This window comes from Podarcis raffonei, chromosome 6, assembly GCF_027172205.1.
Source record: "Podarcis raffonei isolate rPodRaf1 chromosome 6, rPodRaf1.pri, whole genome shotgun sequence".
NCBI lineage: Eukaryota > Metazoa > Chordata > Lepidosauria > Squamata > Lacertidae > Podarcis > Podarcis raffonei.
In genome coordinates this window covers 96,339,166-96,361,599 of record NC_070607.1, presented here as the reverse complement: position 1 = coordinate 96,361,599, position 22,434 = coordinate 96,339,166, and the positions used below count along the sequence as shown (strand labels likewise).

Genomic DNA, 22,434 nt, shown 5'->3' with positions numbered 1-22,434 from the left:
CGGAAGCCGAGCCGGGGTGGCTGAGCCTAGCGGGGGGACCGTCCGCAAAGTACGACACGCTCTCGGAAGCGTTGCGCACCCTAAAGAGCAATCGGTGTGGAAAGGCTCTCCTCATCCTCCCTGCCAGCAAACCCTTTGGAAACATTTAATGCTGTATCTGAGATTTCGGCTTCCCTCTTTCGCGCTCCCCGCAGAATTCTTCGCCTCCCGGGATCGGGTACTTTATGGACGGTCCCTAGAGGTAAGGAAAGCCCCGCCCCGGCAGTGGCCACGCCTCCGCCCTCCAGCATTCCGCGCATGCGCGATCGCCCTTTCGCACAAGTGCGTTTCTCGAGGTCGTGCGGCCGGTTGCAGACGCTGCAAAAGCGTCTTATTGTATGTTCGTTTGTCTGTTTCCCCGCTCTCTCCTCTGCAAAGCAAATTGCACCGAAGGAAACGCCTTGTCTTCTTAAGTTGCAGCCCCATATTTCCCCACCCCGTTAAGTAGAAAGCTGCTCTATGTTGAGTCAGGCTGCTGCTCAATTTAGCTCTGTATAGACAGCGTCTTAAAAAGCAGAGACATCACCTTGCCAACAAAGGTCCGTACAGTTAAAGCTCTGGTTTTCCCAGTAGTGATGTAGGGAAGTGAGAGCTGGACCATAAAGAAGGCTGATCGCCGAAGAATAGATGCTTTTGAATTCTGGTTCTGGAGGAGACTCTTGAGAGTCCCATGGACTGCAAGAAGATCAAACCTCTCCATTCTGAAGGAAATCAGCCCTGAGCGCTCACTGGAAGGACAGATCCTGAAGCTGAGGCTCCAAGACTTTGGCCACCTCATGAGAAGAGAAGACTCCCTGGAGAAGACACTGATGTTGGGAAAGATGGAGGGCACAAGGAGAAGGGGACGGCATAGGACGAGATTGTTGGATAGTGTTTTTGACATGAGATTGATCAAACTGCAGGAGGCAGTGGAAGACAGGAGTGCCTGGCATGCTCTGGTCCATGGGGTCACGAAGAGTCAGACACGACTAAACAACAACATTGTCTGCACGGACTGGCAGCAGCCGTCCAGATTTACAGACAGGGAGCCTTGTCCATCGCACTTGGGGCTCCATGCAGTGTGCACGAGATGCTGAATTAAGTGTGGTTTTTTGCTCAGCGTTAATTTATTGTCGTTGTGATACAGGAGCCTTTCCTGCACAGCATGATTATTGCTTTTTATTAAATTTGTATACCACCCTTCACCCAAAGATCACAGGGTAATTCGCAATATAAAAATAAAAAATGAGAACACAAAACACAATCAAACCGATCACCCCACTCCCAAAAAACCACATTTAAAAAACCACAGGACATCAATAAGTTGAATGCCTGGGAGAAGAGGGATGTTTTTGCCTGGAGCCTAAAGATAATGTAACGAAAGTTCCCGGTGAGAGCATCCCACAAATGGGGAGCCACTGCAGAAAAGGCCCGTTCATATTGCTGCTCTCCGGACCTCTTGTGGAGGAGGCATAGGAAGAAATGCCTCTGATGAAGGTCACAGGGTTCAAGTCGGACCCACCTGAAGATGCTGACGATTAAACATGGGACCTTCTGCATGCCCGGCAGGGGCTCCCCCAATGAGCTGCTTGGGCCCTTACCCTTGCCCATGTCCCACATAGTGCACTGTATTGGCAAATTAAACTATGGCCTTCTAAACTCTCTCTCTCTCTCTGTGTGTGTTTTTTTTCCCCAGGAGATAATTGCTCTTGTTACTATGTTATGTATTTGTGTGTTTTTATATTGTAAAACACCCTGTGATCCTCGGGTGAAGGGTGATATTGAAACTTAATATGTCCCCAAGGCTCCTGGTTTTTTTCAAGGCTCAGGGGGCCCACTGAATTGAATGTGGTTTAATTCCCATAGTTGCCACCTCCACCTGCCCTCCCACAACCAGAGACTCGTTTCTTTTGCATTTTTAAAAATAAGACGCTGAGAATAAAGGGATCCCCCCAGTTGTAATGCCACCTAGAATGGCAGTTCCCAGATTTGTGGGGTTAGGGTTAATGCTTGGTAAAAAGGTAAAGGTACCCCTGCCAGTCTTGACAGACTCTAGGGTTGTGCGCCCATCTCACTCAAGAGGCCGGGGGCCAGCGCTGTCCGGAGACACTTCCGGGTCACGTGGCCAGCGTGACAAGCTGCATCTGGCGAGCCAGCGCAGCACACGGAATGCCGTTTACCTTCCCGCTAGAAAGCGGAACCTATTTATCTACTTGCACTTTGACGTACTTTCGAACTGCTAGGTTGGCAGGCGCTGGGACCGAGCAACGGGAGCGCACCCCGCCGCGGGGCTTCGAACCGCCGACCTTTTGGTCGGCAAGCCCTAGGCGCTGAGGCTTTTACCCACAGCGCCACCCACGTCCATAATGCTTGGACCCCGCTTCTAATTCCTGGATCCAGCACAGATTCTAATGCTGGAATAGCCAGGCCAGCCTGGAAATTGCCTGGGAGACGAGCTATTAAGAAAGACAAAGGGAAGGTAATGAGCCATTAGGAAAGCTAAAGAGAGGGAACTTTGTGCCAGATGCAAAAAGGAGGGGCCCTTCCTCAACTCAGAGTTTACTTGGAAGACAAAGGAGAGTTTGAATTAGAGTTTCAGAGTTGGCTGTGACTGACCTGGGGAGGCCAGGGAAGGTTGCAGTCTAAAACCCCTGGAACCTCAAAGATTAGCATGGTGTATTGTGTTAGCTTTTAAATCCCATGTACATTTTTACAATATTTATTCCTCCAGGATAGCACAGAGCAGTTGATAGGGACAATTTGTTTATTACTTTTATATCCCACCTTCTCTCGAGGGAGCTCAAGATGATGTATACGTTTGCTGTTGCTCCCCATTTTATCCTCACAGCAAAAACAACCTTGCGAGGTAGGGTAGGCTGAACGGCAGTGACTGGCCCAAGGTCACCCAGTGAGCTTCAGGGCCAAGTGGCGATTTGAATCTGGGTCTGTCCCGGGTCCCAGTCCAACACTCTCATCAATGTACCACCGCTGGCTTGCCCAGGCTCAGTGGGCTTTGTGGGGCTAACAAGGGACAGGCCAGCGTACAATAAAGAATTAAGACACCTGCAGGGTTGGTGTCAAGCTGCCTTTGCCAACCTGGTGCCCACCAGATGTTTTGGACTACCAGACCTGGGAGTTGCCGTCCAAAACATTTGGAGGGCACTAGCTTGGCAGAGGCTGGTGATTTGATTGAGACAGGCATGGTCATAGTTTTGGATTCTCAGTCCAGATTTTGTTTGGAGTATACGATGTGGAGCGGGCGGCTCTCCCCTTTTGCTGCCAGCACACTCCTGGGTCCACAGCCGATGCCTGGCATTTTTAGACTCCATTCTGATAGGTCTCGCCGTCCTTCTGGCCGCTGCTGCTGCTGCAAAAGTCCAGCCTGCCCACCAGGGCTGTGATGAGCGCCTGGAGCGTGGAAGCTCTTCTCCGGCTCACTTCGAGCACCCCGTGATGGTCAACGTTCTCTTTCGCGCTGTAGTCCTTGGTCACCTTGTTGGTGATCAGCGAGATACCAAAGACCCGCAAGCCACAGTGCCTGGCCACAACGACTTCTGCTGCCGTGCTCATCCCTAAAAGGAAGCAGGGCGCTGTTAACAGAGAAACCTGAGGGCTCCCTTGGACAAAAAACAAGGACACCAGCCAGGAATCCCAGAGCCAAACAGCAGCCAGTAGGCTTGGTCTTTATTGAAGACTGTCACGACAGGACTCCCACCTGCCACCAGGTGGAACAAGATGGAAGCCCCAAACAAAAGAGCCCCCAAACTTTTATTAGCTGCTAATCCCCATGTTACACCCCCCCCCAAACTACATCACTCATACATCACGGTTACATCATGAAAGGGGAGGTCTGGTGGCCGTAATCTGAGCATCCTGGACCCTGCCCCATGGTTCTCCTTGCCCTCCACCAAACACCCATCAAGTGTAACAAATGAGATATTTACATTTCCCTATTTCCCAGCCAAGTTAATCACACCCTTTTGTCTTCATCTGGGTTTGTTATTTCTGGAATGGCTACTTGTCTGGCACTCAGGTATCAGGATGCTGGAATTATCACTCAGGCAGAGGGGCTGCTGAGTAGCTGAGCTCCCATGTCTATATGAATTTCTGAAGTTTTCCCTGTGAGCCAGTACAGACAGACATTTATCAGTGAATTGTTACATTTGGTATCGTGCAGCAAAGGCCCTTTGAATAGATAGGAAGAAACTGTGATGAAGTGTTTTGTGGGGACAAATCACAAAAGTCTCAAAAGCGATTGTACTGATTTTGGTAGTGGGCTGCACATGCATGATATCTGCTGGAGGGGCAAACCGCCCCCCTTGACCTATACATAAATTCCTGCAACAGCACAAACTTGTGTAAGCTTGGTGCAGGACTTCACAAAAAGTTAAAGGTAAAGGGACCCCTGACCATTAGGTCCAGTCGTGGCCGACTCTGGGGTTGCGGCGCTCATCTCGCTTTATTGGCCGAGGTAGCCAGCGTACAGCTTCCAGGTCATGTGGCCAGCATGACTAAGCCGCTTCTGGAGAACCAGAGCAGTGCACGGAAACGCCTTTTACCTTCCCTCCGGAGTGGTACCTATTTATCTACTTGCACTTTGAGGTGCTTTCGAACTGCTAGGTTGGCAGGAGCAGGGACCGAGGAATGGGAGCTCACCCCATCGCGGGGATTTGAGCCACTCACCTTCTGATCGGCAAGTCCTAGGCTGTGGTTTAACCCACAGCGCCACCCGCACAACATGTTACACCTCTGCATAACAAGAGTTTGGCTCAGGAGTTGTCAGCCTGGTGCCATTGGCTCCCTCAGCAAAGGCTTCAGACTTGGAACTTTCATATTTTGTTAAAGGAAATATTTAGCTCTCCTACCAAGAAAGATATGAAGCTAAATGCCCAGGTACATGTCTAAGCAATTCTTGTGAAATGAGCCAGCCTGGATCAGTGATTTTAGCCAATGAGTGAAGTCAGAGCTGTGATTGATGGTTAAGTGAGTTGTTTGGACACCAGGCAATAAAAATCCCTGAGGTCCTATAAAGCTTCTGGTTTCTCCTCCCCTTCAGTCCACTTCTATCTTATTTTCTAGCAGTCCTTGGAATCTCTAGTTTGCCCTCTTTGCCCCCAAGCAACCCAGATGCATCTTTCCTGTGGTGCATTTGTCTGAGATCAGGTACTCTCTAGAAGTTATTTTTTTGCAAATACAAGCATCGCTGCCTCCCAGTTATGTGGGGGTTACCTTCCAGGCCCCAAGCAAGGGAAGGCCAATCTATCTATTTTGTGGTGACCCATGTAAATTCAGTTCCATGCAAGTGGGATTCGTGTAGTGGGGGGTAACCTGTAGAATTAATCAATGAGTGCAGGTGCTTGCTAAAAAATCCCTCCTGCATGGCAACTAGGCCTAGGACCCACGTACCTACAGGATCGCCTCTCCTGGTATGCCCCGCAGAGGACCTTAAGGTCCACAAATAACAACACTTTGGAGGTCCCAAGCCTCAAGGAGGTTAGATTAGTCTCAACTAGGGCCAGGGCCTTTTCAGTACTGGCCCCGATGTGGTGGAACGCTCTGTCCCAAGAGACCAGGGCCCTGCGGGACTTGACATCTTTCCGCAGGGCCTGCAAGACAGAGCTGTTCCACCTGGCCTTTGGTTTGGACTCGGTCTGACCCTTATGTTTCCCTCCCCTTATGGTCTTGATTTATCGGCTACTTTAAAATGAGGCTGCATTTTAAATTGCATTTTAACCTGTATTTTAAACTAGTCCCCCCCCCTTCTCTTTTTCCCTATTATGTTTTTACTGTGATTTTATTGGTGTTAGCCGCCCTGAGCCCGGCTCTGGCCAGGGAGGGCGGGGTATAAATAATTTTTATTATTATTATTAACTGCAAAATAATAAAATTTTGCAACCAAATTAGTGCTATAAACAAGATGCATTAAGCCCATGGCAGGCTTTGCCAACCTGGTGCTCTCCAGAGGTTTTGGCCTCTGGCTGGGACTGATGGGAGTTGTAGTCCAGAACATCTGGAGGGTACCAGGTTGGCAAAGGCTGGCCATAGAGAAGATGGCAATCTAGCAGGTGCAGAACAAGGGCAAGGGTTACCGGAGGCAAAGAGACACAGCTTCCTTCCAGCTCTTACCTACAGCGTCCGCCCCCAGCACGTGAAGGAGCCGGGCCTCTGCGATCGATTCGAAACTGGGGCCCCCGACCATGCAGTACACCCCCTCTTTGACGAAAGAGCTGTAGCCAAGGCGCTGGGCTGTGTCCATGGCCAAAGCGCGGATCTGGCTGTCGTACGCATCCGAAAGAGCAGGGAAGCGAGGGCCAAACCTGGAGAAAGAAGGGGGTGCTCTGAGCAGGGAGGAAAACGAGCATGGTGGCTTGGTGCCAGGGCCAAGCAGTTTGGCAGCCACTCGTGCCAGCCAGCCAGCCAGGAGGTTGGCAGATGTACCAGATATATATCCCTTCCAGAGGCTGCTGTGATGAGGGGAATTGGATGTTTATGCTGAGCATCAGGCAGTGGCATTCCCCACCAGCCTTGCCTTCAGAAGGGAGTTGCTGCCACGGGCATTATGCCTATGCTTTTTTTGATGAACTGAGTGGGAGGCTGTGATTCACAGAGGGGAGAGTGTGTGTGCCAATTCAACAGTGCTTAGTTTGTTTTGGGTTGTTAGTTTGTTAATGCTGTTAATATTGTTGTTGTTTTTTAATACTTTTATTTTGCTTTAAATAAATACAGATAAATATAGACAACCAAAATCACCAAAGAAAATTCCTTAATAATAATAAGCTAAAAAACTACAAAAAATATCAAAGTACATGGCATGGAACATAAGCCATTATGGGAAAGAAAAAAGAAAAAGGAAAAAGGAAAGAAGGAGGGGGGGAGAAAAAAAGGGGGAGAAGAAAAAGAGGAAGATGAGCTGTTAATATTGTTAATATTGTTTTGCCAAAGAGCTTTGTGAATCTTAGGACTTTTGTTGGGGTTATGCTGTTTAGCTTTTCTGTTTGTTGTTCCGTTAATAGTGTTTTATAGAAGGTGGTTGTTTTACTGTAATTGTTTTGCTGGTGATTTGTTAATTATTCTGTATGATTTACGTAGTAATTGTGATGTCCTATTATATTATTGTTTTTTTATTATTGTTTGTAAGCTTCTTTGTGACTTGTGTCCAAGTTTAAGCAGGAAAGGATTGCTGATCTCATGAGGAAGGATAAGAACGAAATTATATATCCTCCCCTAGTGTCCCAAAGAATTAGCAGAATTTGTTTTGGTATGCAACTATTGCATCCTGAATCCAATATGCTCGAAAATGGAGGGAAGGAGCAGTTCCCACAAAGGAGCAGCTGAAGTTGATGGAGTCTGCAGAATTGGGAAGTCGAACCAGCAGAACCAGAGATCAAGATCAAACAATATGTAAGGAGGATTGGAAAATGTTTGTAGAGCATATGGAGAATGATTGTAAACAAGTGAAATTGCTAATAAGCTTAAATTCAGCTGTAAAGGTTACATTGAGAGTAAAATGAGAAAAAGAAGGTATGGTTTGATTACAGTATGCAGCAGTAATTGGTAACTTGGAGGAAACCATGGAACAGCCCAGCAGAGTGTACTGCTTCTTCTGTTAAATTGATTTTAATTTATTTTTCTTTAATATCTTAAAAACATTTTTTTTAGTGTTTTAACTGTTTTTAACCTACAGCCTATGCCCTTTAAAAATGTCTGGGGCGGGGCTAGTGGGTTGTTGTCGTTTTTATTTTGACTATGTACTTTGTGGTTTTATATTCCGATTTTATCCTGTGGACCTCCGTGGGACATGCAGGTATAGGGAGGTATATAAATTAAATAAATAGAAATAATAAAATACAGAAAGACGGAAGGGAAGTAAATGTTTAATTTTTGTTATCAATGCACAATTAAATGCATTGGTGTGTGTGTTTGTGTGTGTGTAATAATATAATAAATAATTTTTTTTTTATATCCCGCCCTTCCCGGTTCAGAAAATCGGGCTAACAACAAATTTAAAACACTTAATTGATGCGACAAAAAACAGCATAAAAAATAAAATACAGTGTTTGTGTGTTCATTCCATTCTTACACTATCAGGGGATTAAGGACATTCCAGCTACCCTGAAACACTGGGGGAATGTGAAGCAGAGCTGGTGAGAGGTGTGGCCTGGGAAGAGGGAATGTGATTTGGGTAGTCCTGAGAGCCAGAAAAAGACTATCCACAACCCCATGCTCATGCAAAGAGCTCCTCTGCATGTCACCCCAATCTTCAAAGCGCCGGGGCTCTTTCAGCCGAAAGAGCTCCCATCCACCATTAAGCGGGCAGCCAACCGGAAGTCCGGTACTCACCTTTCCTCATTGGGCCCCAGCAAGGGGTTTAGCCCGGCCAAGCCCAGCAGGTTGATGTGGTCCCGAATAATCATGAGGTCCCCGACGCTGTACGAATCCGCCAAGGCCCCGGCCGCGTTGGTCACCAGCAGCGTCTCGACGCCCAGGAGTTTGAGAACACGGATCGGGAACGTGACCTGGCAGAGAGAGCAGAGCGGAGGGACGTTTACATCAGCTGCGGGGAGGTGTCCCTGCTCTCCGTAGAGGGTGAGAAGAGCGCGGCAGCTGGATCAGGCCTGCAGCCTGTTTAATCCGGCGTCCTGCTGCCGCGGCGACAAACCAGGCATCCAAATGGGAAGCCGGCAAGCAAAAAAACCTGAGCGCGACAGCAGCTCTGTTAAATCTGGAAGATTCAGGATGAAACAAAATACTTCATTGCACAAGGCAGAGTTAGTTAAGCTATGGAATTATGGTGATGGGTATCAACCTTTAAAAGTTAACTAGCTGGCATCCGTCTGTTGCTTGTGAATGGAGTTGTAAAATCAAATAAAAATTATTCCAAAAATATAAAACAGGAATAAAGGTAAAGGTAAAGGGACCCCTGACCATTAGATCCAGTCGTGGCAGACTCTGGGGTTGCGGCGCTCATCTTGCTTTACTGGCCGAGGGAGCTGGCGTACAGCTTCCGGGTCATGTGGTCAGCATGACTAAGCCACTTGGGTGAACCAGAGCAGCGCACGGTAACACCTAGGACTTGCCGATCAGAAGGTCGGCGGTTCGAATCCCCGCGACAGGGTGAGCTCCCATTGCTCAGTCCCAGCTCCAGCCAACCTAGCAGTTCAAAAACACATCAAAGTGCAAGCAGATAAATAGGTACTGCTCCGGCGGGAAGGTAAACGGCATTTCCATGCGCTGCTCTGGTTCACCAGAAGCGGCTTAGTCTTGCTGGCCACATGACCCAGAAGCTGTCTGCGGACAAACGCTGGCTCCCTCGGCCTATAGAGCGAGATGAGCGCACTGTTGAATGGTCTCTTTAAATGTGAAGGTTCATTATTGTTCCACAAGATGTGTATGTCTTTAAGGGCCAGAGCAAATAATGTGACCTAGTTTTACAGCTGTGAAACAGTATAGCAGGTGTAGTTAATTAATGTACAGTATAGTTGTGTTAATTAAGCTGTGTCAGCAATTGGGTATAGTATATAAAGAGCAGCGCCTAGCTCTCTCAGCACCCTGGTGGTTGGGTCATGCTTATCAATATATTTAAGGTAAAAGGAGTTTTTGTTTTTGTTATTAAAACCTAGCTAAAATTATTTTTGCGTTCCTTGTAATGTGCGGTCTCCCAAGCAAGCTCTCTGCAGTGCAACTAAGCTGCAAACAACCAACACGCGCAACCCCAGAGTCGTCCGCGACTGGACCTAATGGTCAGGGGTACCTTTACCTTTAGCATACATAAATAAATTCTTTGTTTTCCTTGGCAGGTCTTATCCTACAATCCCTGACAAAATTGCTTCTGGTTCCCTCTCCTCCTCTTCTTGAAGCCATCCAAGTTGGCACCCATCACTTGAGTAACACTTTGGGCACCGCAGGCCTTCTGCCTACCTTCCAAAGGGGGTAGCCCTCGTACATGTGGAAGCGCCCCTTCATGCAGACGCACGGCTTGCCCTGCAGCTCCCCAAAGAGAAGCTGCCCGTCATGGCCCGACACTGTGGAGAGAGGAAGAGAGCAGAAAGAGAAGGTTAACATGCCCCAAATGTCCCTTTCTATGTCGTGGTCCTTTCTAGGAGGTCCAACAGGAGCAGTACTGAGACTCGCATCTCGGCTATGGCTAATAATAATAATAATAATAATACATTTTTATTTATACCCCGCCCTTCCCGGGTCATAAACCGGGCTCATAAATACAGTATAAAAACATGAATAACAATAAAAATTCAAAAATCAGAAATCAATTTAGGGGAAATCCATCTAATAAGCATTAGATAATTCCTAGGGCTAGCTGGCTGAATTGGTCCTGCTTGGGCCAGCAAGGAGGCCAGGGGAGAATTGGCTGTGGGGTTTCAGAGTGGGTAATCTTCATAAAAAGGGGAGGGGGAGGGAAGAGAAAGGAAATAAAAGATCAGGCTGAATTCAAATGAAAGGCCAGGCGGAATAGCTCTGTCTTACAGGCCCGGCGGGAGGAAGTTAAATCCTGCAGGGCCCTGGTCTCATGGGGCAGAGCATTCCACCAGGTCGGAGCCATCACTGAGAAGGCCCTGGCCCTGGTGGTGGATAGTCTGACTTCCTTAGGGCCTGGGACCTCTAAACTATGATTATTCATGGACCTTAAGGTCCTCTGCGGAGCAGACCAGGAGAGGCGGTCCCGTAAATACGAGGGCCCTAAGCCACAAAGGGCTTTACAGGTCAAGACCAGCACCTTGAACCTGACCTGATACTCCACCGGGAGCCAGTGCAACTGGTAAAGCACTGGGTGAATATGCTCCCATGGCAGGGACCCCGTGAGGAGCCTCGCTGCAGCATTCTGCACCCGCTGGAGTTTGTGGGACAGCTTCAAGGGCAGCCGCGCATAGGCTGAATTACAGTAGTCAAGCCTGGAGGTGACCGTCGCATGGATCACTGTGGCCAGGTCGGGGCGAGAAAGGTAAGGGACCAACTGCATAATGCGGTGAAGATGGCTAGAGATCCTCAAGGTGCTGCTTCTATGTTGCATTACAATTAAGTGTTTTAAATTTGTTGTTAGCCGCCCTGAGCCTGGTTTTCTGAAGTGGGAAGGGCAGGGTATAAATATAAATTTATTATTATTTATTAAGGAGAAAAAGAGAGACCCTGCACACTGCATGCAACTAAGCCATTGTTTATTAAACCAGTGGTTCCCAAACTTTGTTGGGCCAGCGCCCCTTGGTTCCATAAACTCATCCCTAAGGCCACCTGCCCTTCATTCAGCATTGTTCAGAACAGTGGTTTGCACGAACCACTCAGGAAGACAATAATGCAACAGAATTCAAAACAAGAAAACTAATTGCACATTTATTCAAAGTCCATTGAAGTCCATTGAGCGAAGGGCTCAGTGGAAGAGCAGAAAACACCAGGTTGAACTCCCAATGTCTCCCGGATGGGCTGTGAATGCTAACACCGTGGAGTGCAAGGGCTTGTCCACAATTCTGCTTGACCCAAATTTCAATTGTTTTGTGCACCAATTAATTCCTCCGGGTCTGAGAGAGTTTCCTATTGTTCTGTGCCTCTGCTTTGCAAAAATCCAAACTTACCAACTGAATTGGATCTTATGCGTGGAAAATCCTAAAAAAGATTTGCTTAACTGAGCTTCAATCCAGTGGGCTAGATCAGGTTTTCACAAGGCACAGCTGTGGAATGACAAGGAAGCTCTTGGACCTGGGTGAAATCATCAATGCACAATATGATCCTAGGTTCCTAACATAATCTCAGAGTCCCTGCTGTCTCTCTGTCTCTAAACACACAAACCCTTCAGTTACCTACACAGCTTTTGCACTACCAGGTAGGAAAATTCACATGCACTCTGCCATGCAAAATCTTAAAAGTGCAGATGTGTCCATTTCGCCACAAGAGGGTAGCCAGATACCACTATTTTTAACTCAGAGGTAGATCCTTGCTATGATGGGTTTCCCATTCACATGCGAGGCTTGAGAAATGCAAAGCGGGATTTTAGCACCCTGGGTGAAAATGCCCTCAAGCTAAGCTGACAGCCCACCCAGTCCCAAAACATGGAGCTGATCTCTTGTTGCAGTTTTTTTCTGCTATTATTATTATTATTATTATTATTATTATTATTATTATTATTATTACCCCACCCTCCCCAGCCAAAGCCCGGCTCAGGGCGGCTAACAACCGATAATAAAAACAAGTTGAATGAATACAACTTAAAAACAAGATTAAAACACAACATTAAAACATTAAAATGCAGCCTCATCACAGGAGGAGAAAAGAAAAAAGAAAGAGGGGGAGGGAATCAAATTGACTCCAAGCCAAAGGCCAGGCGGAACAACTCTGTCTTACAGGCCCTGCGGAAAGAAATCAGATCACAATCTGCACCATTCATGCACAATCAGTTCCAGCTGGCCAGTGAGGAAGCAGACCCGAGGCCACAGGACGGTGTGAAAAGACCCTGGGAGGAATTGCAGAGCAGCGTCACGCACCAAGGATAGTTCTCCATCATAGCTGTCAACTTACAGATTTGAAAATATGGGACCAGCAACCTTGAAAATAAGGGACCAGCCACCTTGAAAATAAGGGACCAGCAGCCAAAATAAGGGATTTTCGGAGCACAGGTATGTTCAACTTCTGAGCCCCTCCAAGCCAAAGGCAGAAAGCCCAGCCAGCAGCCAAATGAAGCCTCAAGCGGTGATTCCCACAGCGCAGCAACCCGGCAAAGGGGATGCAGCAAGGAAAACCACCGTCACCTCTCCGCTGGGAAGCGCTGAGCAAAGGCGAGTCCCCAGGCAACACGGTTGATTTGATTGGCACAAGGCATGCAAGCTCCACCCCCCAGTCGTTCTTAGACTCCTTCTTGGGTGAGCAACGCAGCCAATCAACACAGTTGGAGCCTCCCTCCTCCCTGGCTGGCAGGGAGGGAGGGAGAGGAGCTGCTTCCTTTGAAGCCCAGGAAATTTAAGGGACATCATCAATAAGGGACAGCAGCGGGACACAGCGCTGGGATAAGGGACTTTTCCGCCAAATAAGGGACGGTTGACAGCTATGTTCTCCATACCTGTGCTGTGCGGGAAGTTAGGAATGTCCATGTACTTGAAAGACTCCGGGTTCTTCAAGCTGTCAGCGAGGGGTCCCAGTCCAGAGCCACAGATGATGGCGATTCTGGGGCGCTGCCTGGTATGAGCCAGGAGCCAGTCGGCCGTCTCTCTGCAGAGCTCAAAGCTGCAAAGAGAGATTGGAAAAGAACTGCAGCAAGGTTGAATCAGAATCATAGAATTGCCGGGTTGGAAGGGACCCTGAGGGTCATCTAGCCCAACCCCAGAGGTAGGGATGGTCAGCCGTGGAATCGGTTTCCAATGTGATAAGAATTTTAAGGTCTTAGATATATAATAAATGTTCATAAATGTACCAACCAAGCATGTACATAGATCAGCACAGGAAGACCAATCTGAAACCATTTTTGATTCCCAAACTGACCAAATGTTTTCTCTGCAAGGTCAAAGGAAAATGGAAAAGCCTCCCCATTGTCTTTTCCTTCACAAATCCTGTCTTAAGGGTATGTCTATGTTTGAATAGGGTGAGCCTGTGACCTGGCTCAGGAACTAAGTATTTATCATTACAAAAGACTGGCATTAAGTGAGCATTAACAGGTAACCTGTCAGGCGAGATAAACAACACACTCAGATTTCTGCTGTAGACCGCCTTTTCTGTGATGTAGGTATGAAGTATGGCGGGGTGGTCTTGAGCTCCAGGACAGGGAATTTAAAATGTCTATATAAGGGCAGGCACACCTTGGTTCTGGGTTCCTCCTCCTTTCCTGTGTGTGAGGGGAGCACCCTGTTGCAACAGATCAATAAAGATCAGGCTTACGAGCTGCTTTGCTTCTCAATATTCTTTGGTTGGCCTCTGTTATTTTCTCCTACCAATAGGGAACCTACATAAGGACTCTAAATGGGCTCTTGGACACCCCATAAGGGGAAAAAAGGGCAGATGTTTTGTTTACAGCACCAACAGGTGAGGAAAGGGCCAAAGCCAATCGGTAGAACATGTGACTGTTAATGTCAGGGTTGTGGGTTCGAGTTCCACGCTGGGCAAAAGATTCCTGCATTTCAGAGGGTTGGACTAGATGACCCTCGTGGTCCCTTCCAACTCCGCAGTTCTATGATCCCATGATTCTTCTGTACAGGATTATGACTATTTACTGCATTTATATCCCGCTTTTTCCTCCAAGGAGCTCAAGGTGGCATAAATGGCTCTCCCCTGCCTCATTGATTCCTCACAGCAACCCTGTGAGGTAGGTCTGGGCTGAGAGGCAGTGACCGGCCCCCAGGGTCACCCGGTGAGCTTCGTGGCCAAGCGGGGATTTGGACCAGGTCTAACCACTACACCACACTGCCTCTCAATGCCCAAGGTTCAGTCCTCAGCATTTTCGGGCAGGGCTGGGAAGGAGAGACCCTTTCCTGAAATTCTGGACAGCCACTGCTCATGAGTACAGCCCAGAGGATGGAGAGGCTGTAGCCTTGAGGTGTTGCTGGGCTGCAACTCTCAAGAGTCCGTGTTGGGGGCTTTCATCTTGTTTCACCTTGTGGCAGGTGGAAGTCCTGTTCAATAAAGGCCAAGCCTACTGGCTGCTGTTTTGCTCTGGTATTCCTGGCTGGCGTCCTTCTTTTTTTTGTCCAAGGGAGCCCTCAGGTTTCTCCGTTAACAGCTCCTATATTCCTGGCTGCTATCTTTGTTTGGTAATCCAAGTGAGCCCAAGGATTTTCCTATAACAATGTCACCGGTGGTTTTCTTTTTTTAATATTTTATTAATTTTCCAAAAACAACACAAAGTAAAAAACAATACATATTCAAACACAGAGAAAAGAATAGAGTTGACTTCCCCCTATTCCCTTCCCAGGTTCCATTGTTTATCATCATACCACATGTCCATTTTAAATTATAAAATCATTAATATTACTTATTGTCCAGTCATAATGTCTTTACAAGTATTTTTGTGACTGGTGGTTTTCAGTGGAAAGAGTTCGCACTTACAGCCCATGTTACCAAAAATATTCCCTCATTGTGAGAAGTGAGGTTACAGGGACCCAGACAGAGGGCCTTCTCGGTAGTGGTGCCCTCCCTTCAGATGTGAAGGAAATAAGCAGCTATCGTATCTTTAAAAGACATCTGAAGGCAGCCCTGTTTAGGGAAGTTTTTAATATTTAATGCTGTATTGTTTTTAACATGTGATTGGGAGCCGCCCAGAGTGGCTGGGGAGACTCAGCCAGATGGGTGGGGTATAAATAATAAATTATTATTATTATTATTATTATTATTATGGACACACACTTATTGCTAACAGCACCTTCAGCTATCAAAGCGGATAGATTTTTTATCATTGGAATCCAATCATTTAGCCTATAGCACCAAACAAATTGTAAATAGGCGAAGGCATGTTTTACAAGACCTACCAGGATGTCAAAGAATTCCTAATGTGAGTTTTTGTAGGACGCAGAATTTGGCAGCCACCAAGGGACAAGATCCAATTGGAAATTACAAATGTTGCGTTTAAAGTTTAGAAACTACAGAGATTGTCCACTAGGTGGATAATACGAACTTTATCTTCCACCAGCTGTAATTCTGCTTGTGGTATTTAGGTGCCCATGTGCAAAACTGTATGTTGGGCAGAATACCAGAAGTCACTCAAAGTGAGGATTATAAAACAAAAGTTACAGATTTGCAATGGCATTTTTGGGATGCTATTGTAATAAACGAAAATCTGCCCTTATTCCCTTATGGGGGACACAAGAGCCCTGAGCCAGGTCACAGGCTCACCCTATTCATACACAGACATACCCTTAAGACAGGATTTGTGAAGGAAAAGACAATGGGGAGGCTTTTCCATTTTCCTTTGACTTTGCAGAGAAAACATTTGGTCAGCTTGGGAGCCAAAATGGATCCAGGGCTGCCCTCCTGCGCTCCTTCAGACATGTGGCCCATACATTTATGTACATGTTTGCCTGGCACATTTATTATATATATATAAGACCTAAATTTTTTTATTTCAATATAAGCATTTAAAAATATATTATTTTCAATTTTTCTTTTTGCAGCTGAAAGTTTCCATACAAGACCTTATAAAAGGATATCTTTAAAGGCTGTTGTTCACACAGCGAGGGGCCTTCTGGAGACGCACTTTAAACACCATGTCCCCTGGTGATTTAAATGCTAAACTGGATCAGTCTCTCAGGCATGCAATACTTGATTTTCTATTGCAGGACCCAAACCACGCCACCGCTCATCAAGATGCTGTCACATATTTCCCCATTTAATCCGGATTTGTATTCCCAGAGAACATATGGTAAGATTTTTTTTTTATTTTTTTAAAGTGGGAAAAGTAAATTTTAGCAGCAAATGTGATCACATTTTCAAGAGGTGGAAACCTGGAGGGTGCATGCATAAGCAGCACTAAAAATCCCAATAAGTGTGAAAAATTCTAGAGAGGAGATTCCTGGTTTGTGCTTACCTGAAGTTTTCAGTGGGTTGCATCCTGGACTGCAGATGAACGGAGACTCTGAAGAGAAGATGGAGATCTGGGCTGGAGAGCTTTTTCTCAGGACACCTGACCACAACCTTCCCCCCACTGATTCTAAAGCCCAGCGAGTCAGCTTTTTATATGCACACAGAAGGCTTTGTTTTCCCCTGGGGGTTGGTTATTGGCTGCAGAACTGCAGAGTGAAAGCTGGAAGGGAAGGCGTGGATCTTTCCCCCTTTGGGCTTTCCTTCACAGAAGCCACCCAAGCCCTTATCTCCTCTTTGGGAAGCAGCCAGGACGTCCCGTGGGCCCAAGGCAGAAAGGAGGTCCTATGATAAACCCATGATGGGGGAATTAGCTGCCCTCTCTTGTATCCTGCAGGAGAATCCGTTGTGTTGCAGCCCTTTCCCACCAATGCCACGTTGGGGACACCAGCAAGGTAAAAAAGGTTAAGTCCAGTCAAAGGTGACTATGGGGTTGTGGCGCTCATCTCGCTTTCAGGCCGAGGGAGCCGACGTTTGTCCACAGACAGCTTTCCGGGTCAAGTGGCCAGCAGGACTAAACCGCTTCTGGTGCACGGAGGACAGTGACAATTGCCAGAGCACACATAAATGCCATTTACCTTCCTGCCACAGCAGTACCTATTTATCTACTTGCACTGTGTTACGGGAGGTCGAAGTCCTGGCGGAGAACGTCGGGACCAGGGGCAAGATGGCAGGGTTGGAGCAGGAACAAGTGTCCGGAAGCCAGGAGTCAGGAAGCCCAGAGTCCGAGGGTCAGAGAGCCAGGAGTCAAGAAGCCGAGGGTTCAATGGTCAGGAAGCAAGGAGTCAAGGAGTCAGGGGTCCGAGGGCCAGGAAGCAAGAAGCCAAGGGTCCGGAGATCAGGAAGCAGGGAGTGAAGAAGCCGAGGGTCCGAGGGTCAGGAAGCAAGGAGCCAAGAAGCCAAGGGTCCGAAGATCAGGAAGCAGGGAGTGAAGAAGCCGAGGGTCCGAGGGTCAGAAAGCAAGGAGCCAAGAAGCCAAGGGTCCGAGGATCAGGAAGCAGGGAGTGAAGAAGCCGAGGGTCCGAGGGTCAGGAAGCAAGGAGCCAAGAAGCCAAGGGTCCGAAGATCAGGAAGCAGGGAGTGAAGAAGCCGAGGGTCCGAGGGTCAGGAAGCAAGGAGCCAAGAAGCCAAGGGTCCGAAGATCAGGAAGCAGGGAGTGAAGAAGCCGAGGGTCCGAGGGTCAGGAAGCAAGAAGCCAAGAAGCCAAGGGTCCGAGGATCAGGAAGCAAAAAGCCAAACACAGCAAGGCAGGAAGTGTTGCTGTGGCAAAGAGCCAAAGGGAAATGCTGACCTTTTATCCCTTCCCGGGTCTTGCCACCAGGTGCTGTGAGTTACCAATTGGCCTCACCTGTGCGGCAGCACCTTGCCTTTTGAGAACAAACTTAGGAAAGCCCCAGTCCTGCAAAGCCCTACTGGTCACGGGCCTGGCTCCTGCACGCACTCCTGACACAGTGGCATGATTTCAAACTGCTAGGTTGGCAGGAGCTGGGACCGAACAACGGGAGCTCACCCCGTTGCGGGGATTCGAACCGCTGACCTTCTGATTGGCAAGCCCAAGAGGCTCATTGGTTTAAACCACAGCGCCACCCACGTCCCGGGGACACCAGGACACTCATAGCAAAGGCATAACATAAGAGCTGGCTGCTGGGTCAGGCCAAAAGCCCATCTAGTCCAGCAACCTGTTCTCACAGTGGCCAAGCAGATGCCCGAATGGGAAACCAGCAAGCAGGATTCGAACACAATCCTGGAGTTTCCAGCAACTGGCATTCAGAAGCATTCCTGCCTCCAGCTGTGGAGGCACAGCATAGGCATCCTGGCTAGTAGCCATCAATAGCTCTCTCCACGAATTGGTCTAGTTCTCTTTTAAAGCCATCCAGGTATGTGGCTGAAATAAAAAAATTAAGGTCTTATATATATATAATAAATGTTCATAAATGTACCAAGCAAACACGTACATAAATATATAAAACACATGTCTAAAGCAACACAGGAAAACAGCCCTGGATCCATTTTGGCTCCCAAGCTCCCAAGCAAATGTTTTCTCTGCAAAGTCAAAGGAAAATGGAAAAGCCTCCCCATTGTCTTTTCATTCACAAATCCTGTCTTGAGGGTATGTCTGTGTATGAATAGGGTGAGCCTGTGACCTGGCTCAGGAACGAAGTATTTATCATTACAAAAGACTGGCCAAGCTCCCCAGGGTATTCAATCAAGTGAGCATTAACAGGTAATCTGCTAGCCAGGAGGTAAACAACTTCTGTTGTAGACCGCCTTTTCTGTGATGCACGTATGATGTTTCTGGGGGTGGTCTTGGACTCCAAGGCGGGCAATTTAAAATGTCTATATAAGGGCGGACACACCTGGGTTCTGGGTTCCTCCTCTCTCCTGTGGGTGAGGGGAGCACCCTGTTGCAACAGTTCAATAAAGATCAGGCTTAACAGCTGCTTTGCTTCTCAATATTCTCTGGTTGGCCTCTGTTCTTTTCTCCGACCGATGGAGAACCTACAAAGGACTCTATAAGGGCTCTTGTGTCCCCCATAAGGGAAGAAGGGCAGATTTTCATTTATTACAGTGGCCATCCCTTCCTGCTGTGGGATGGAGTTCCATAGTTTAACTGTTAGGTGAGTTTAGTGGAGGAACCCAAAGAGTGCTCACTAATGGTTCCTTGGCCTCCTGGGGGGAAAGTGGCAAGCAGGGTGCCACAGGGTTTCATTCTTGGGCCCGTTGTTGCTCAACATCTTTGCAAACGACTTGGATGAAGGAATTGAGCGGATGATCATCAGATTTGCAGATGACACCAAACTGGGAGGCATAGCTAACGCTATATTCTTTTTATGGTGAGACTGGAGTGCCTGTCAAGCAAAACACTGTTGTGACCACCTATACGATACCTGTGCACACGTGCAAATAAATTCACATTCTGTGACAACTTTTAAATGCCTACAGAAAACTTTTCTGTTGCACCAGACCTACATAGGAAATTCAGAGTGCATCTCCTCCACAATGATCCATTGATGTTTGCTTTTAATTTATTTTTGCTTTTAACCTATTTTTAACTTGTTATGCTGTTGCTGTTCGCTTGTATAATGTCGTAAACCGCTGTGTTATGTTTTTATGATACTGCCGTAGATAAATATTTTTACGAATAAAGAAAATAAACAGATCTGAATTCAGAGTTTGGGGGCAATGATATTGCACTACCAATTATATCTGGAGGGCAGCAGGTTGGCTAAGGCTGGACTAGAAACTTGGTGCTTCTCATTACGGAAAGGAAGTTCATCTCGCTGCGGCATGCCTCTCCTTTCCGCCAAGGCAGTAACAGCCATCAGGGGATAGTCATGTGCTGGTTTAAGAAGCTCCTTGTGATTCAGCTTTCCTGCACTGGAGATGGTGGCTATCACATGGGCTCCTAAGCTGCTGCTGGTGAAGTGCCTGTTTTGCTCACAGAAGATCCCCAGTGCAGTCCCTGGCAAATGATCACCACAAAGGATCTCCAGGAGCAGCTCCCGGATGATGAATAATAATAATAATAATAATAATAATAATAATAATAATAATTATTATTATTATTTATACCCAGCCACTCTGGGCAGCTTCCAAAAGAATATTGAAATACAATAACCTATTAAACATTAAAAGCTTCCCTAAACAGGACTGCCTTCAGATGTCTTCTAAAAGTCTGGTAGTTGTTGTTCTCTTTGACATCTGGTGGGAGGCCGTTCCACAGGGTGGGCGCCACTACCGAGAAGGTCCTCTGCCTGGTTCCCTGTAACTTGGCTTCTCGCAGCCAGAAGGCCCTCGGCGCTGGACCTCAGTGTCCGGATGAACCTCTCGCCGTAGAGACTCTGCAGGGTTGCTGACAGTGCCAGTAAAGTAGGGTTACCTGATGTCCCCGTTTCCCGGGGACAGTCCCCAGATTTGCAAATCTGTCCCCGGACGAATTCCGTCCCCGGAATGTCCCCGGATTTCATTAAATGTCCCTGGGAAACGGGACACCCTTCTCTCCTGGAGTAATATGCAGCTTGAGGGGTGGGAAGGTAGCTTTTGCGCAGGCAAAACTTGGGTGGGGGATCGAAGAGTGCGAAAGAAGGACTTTGCACCTTGCCCAGCAGAGAAACCGCGTGCCTTGCGCCCCTCAAGGGCAATGGCGCACCACCCACCCCTGACTCCCGAGCCTCCCCCGATCTCCTGCCCCCTTCCCCCTTCGTTTTGAGAGATCGCGGGTGGGCGGCCGTTGCCCAGGAGGGGTGCAAGGTGCGCGGTTTCTCTGCTGGGCAAGGTGCAAAGCTCTTCTTTCGCACCTTGTGAAACTCAGAACGAAGGGGGCAGGAGATCAGGGGAGGCTCGGGAGTCAGGGGTGGGTGGTGCACAGTTGCCTAGGAGGGGCGCAAGGTGCATGGTTTCTCTGTGGTAACCTGTGCAACACGGTCCAGGATCGGTCCAGAATTCATAGGTTCTGCTAGGAGTCAGTCCAACAGGGCCAAGGCAGGAAACCAGGCAAGGACAGGCACAGGATCTCAGGCAGGTTCTAGCAAACAGCAATGTTGCTCCCACAACCTGGAGCGAGGTCCAACAGGCTTTTATCTTTGTCGGGGTAGCGGCCAGTCCTGATCCCCTGGCGACTCACCTCCCTGTCTCGCCCGAAGGCGAGCACTCCTCCTGCAAGTACTCAGGTCTCTCCTTCTCTCAGACCTCAGTCTCTGCAGCTTGGGAGACGTCGGTGGGTTACTAGACCCAGAGGCCGCCTCAGCCTCTCCTGACCCAACTGGTAGCAGAGCAGCTGTAAGTGATGGCCCAGCTGAAGGCAACGAGGGAATCCCCGCATCTGGAACCAGGGCAGGATCAGGCCCCTGGGCCCAGCAGGTGTTTGTTGCAGGGGAACCTGTGCAGACTGGGACTCTTCAGGATCAGGCCCCAGACTCGGTTCAGATGATGCCTGAGGCAAAGGATCCGGTGCAGACTGAGTCTCCTCTGGTTCTGAGTCCCAGTCCATCACACCAAGTGAGGCTGTTGGTCCATCTAGCATAGCCCCAAAGATCCTGGCAGGATGAGGCCCAGAGCCCAACTCACCCAGCATCCTATCCTCACACTGGCCACCCAGCTGACCTGGTGGGAGGCCTGCAAGCAGGACCTGGGCACAGCAGCACCTCTCCCCATAGAGCTGTTGGAAGGGAGATTGGGGGAGGTTCGGGAGTCACTTGTGGGCAGCGGGCAGTTGCCCAGGAGGGGCGCAAGAGGCATGGTTTCTCTGCTGGGCAAGGCGCAGAGGCGTGAGATGACTTCGATCCCCTCGGCCAACTGGAGTGGCGGCTGATGCAGAGCTGAGCAGCTGAGCATGAGAGAGAGTGTGAACGAGAGCGTGAACGAGAGTGTGAACAAGAGCATGAACAAGAGTGTGTCCCTGACTGCCGGGAACTGCAGAAGTCAAATTGGAGCAGGGAAGCCTTATGTTCATTTAAGCTGAGGCTGCTTGAGTTGAGGTACCTCCACTGCAGAGGGTTGGCCTAGATGTCCCTCAAAGGTCCTTTCCAAATCTGTGATTCTGTGAACATCCCACAGTCGTATTCTCAAACTCTGCTTCCAACCCCATTCCCCAGGTTTGTCTCCCCGTCCGGACTTCTCAAGACAGCAAAACAGCTGATGTATAGATGTAATTAGGGATAATAAAGCATGTAACTTTTTTTTAAAAAGTGTCCCCGGATTCATAAAAAAAAAATCTGGTAACCATAGTCAGTAAAGGCAGGGCTACATTTGGATGGACCAACGAGGAGCTCAGAAAACCAGGCTCTTTCTGCCATTGCCTGCTCCTGACTTAACTCATAGATGCTCAAAATTGTAGAGTTTGAAGGGAACCCA

General features: G+C 48.2%; 1 protein-coding gene across 2 annotated transcripts; it reads right to left on the bottom strand.

The window, feature by feature from the left end:
* Positions 1-2,630: 2,630 nt before the first annotated feature.
* Positions 2,631-17,335, bottom strand: LOC128416652 (purine nucleoside phosphorylase-like). Of its 2 annotated transcripts, XM_053394668.1 has the most exons (7): positions 17,179-17,335; positions 16,529-16,576; positions 13,079-13,242; positions 9,937-10,040; positions 8,359-8,534; positions 6,145-6,335; positions 2,631-3,590 (listed from the first exon to the last, which is right to left on the bottom strand). In XM_053394668.1, exons 2-7 carry the CDS (start codon positions 16,549-16,551, stop codon positions 3,337-3,339), a joined length of 912 nt encoding a protein of 303 aa, XP_053250643.1. In that variant the 5' UTR covers positions 16,552-16,576; positions 17,179-17,335; the 3' UTR covers positions 2,631-3,336. The 2 variants fall into 2 exon arrangements, with proteins under 2 accessions (XP_053250643.1, XP_053250642.1); XM_053394667.1 differs by lacking the exon at positions 17,179-17,335 and having other exon boundaries at positions 16,529-16,714.
* Positions 17,336-22,434: the final 5,099 nt, after the last annotated feature.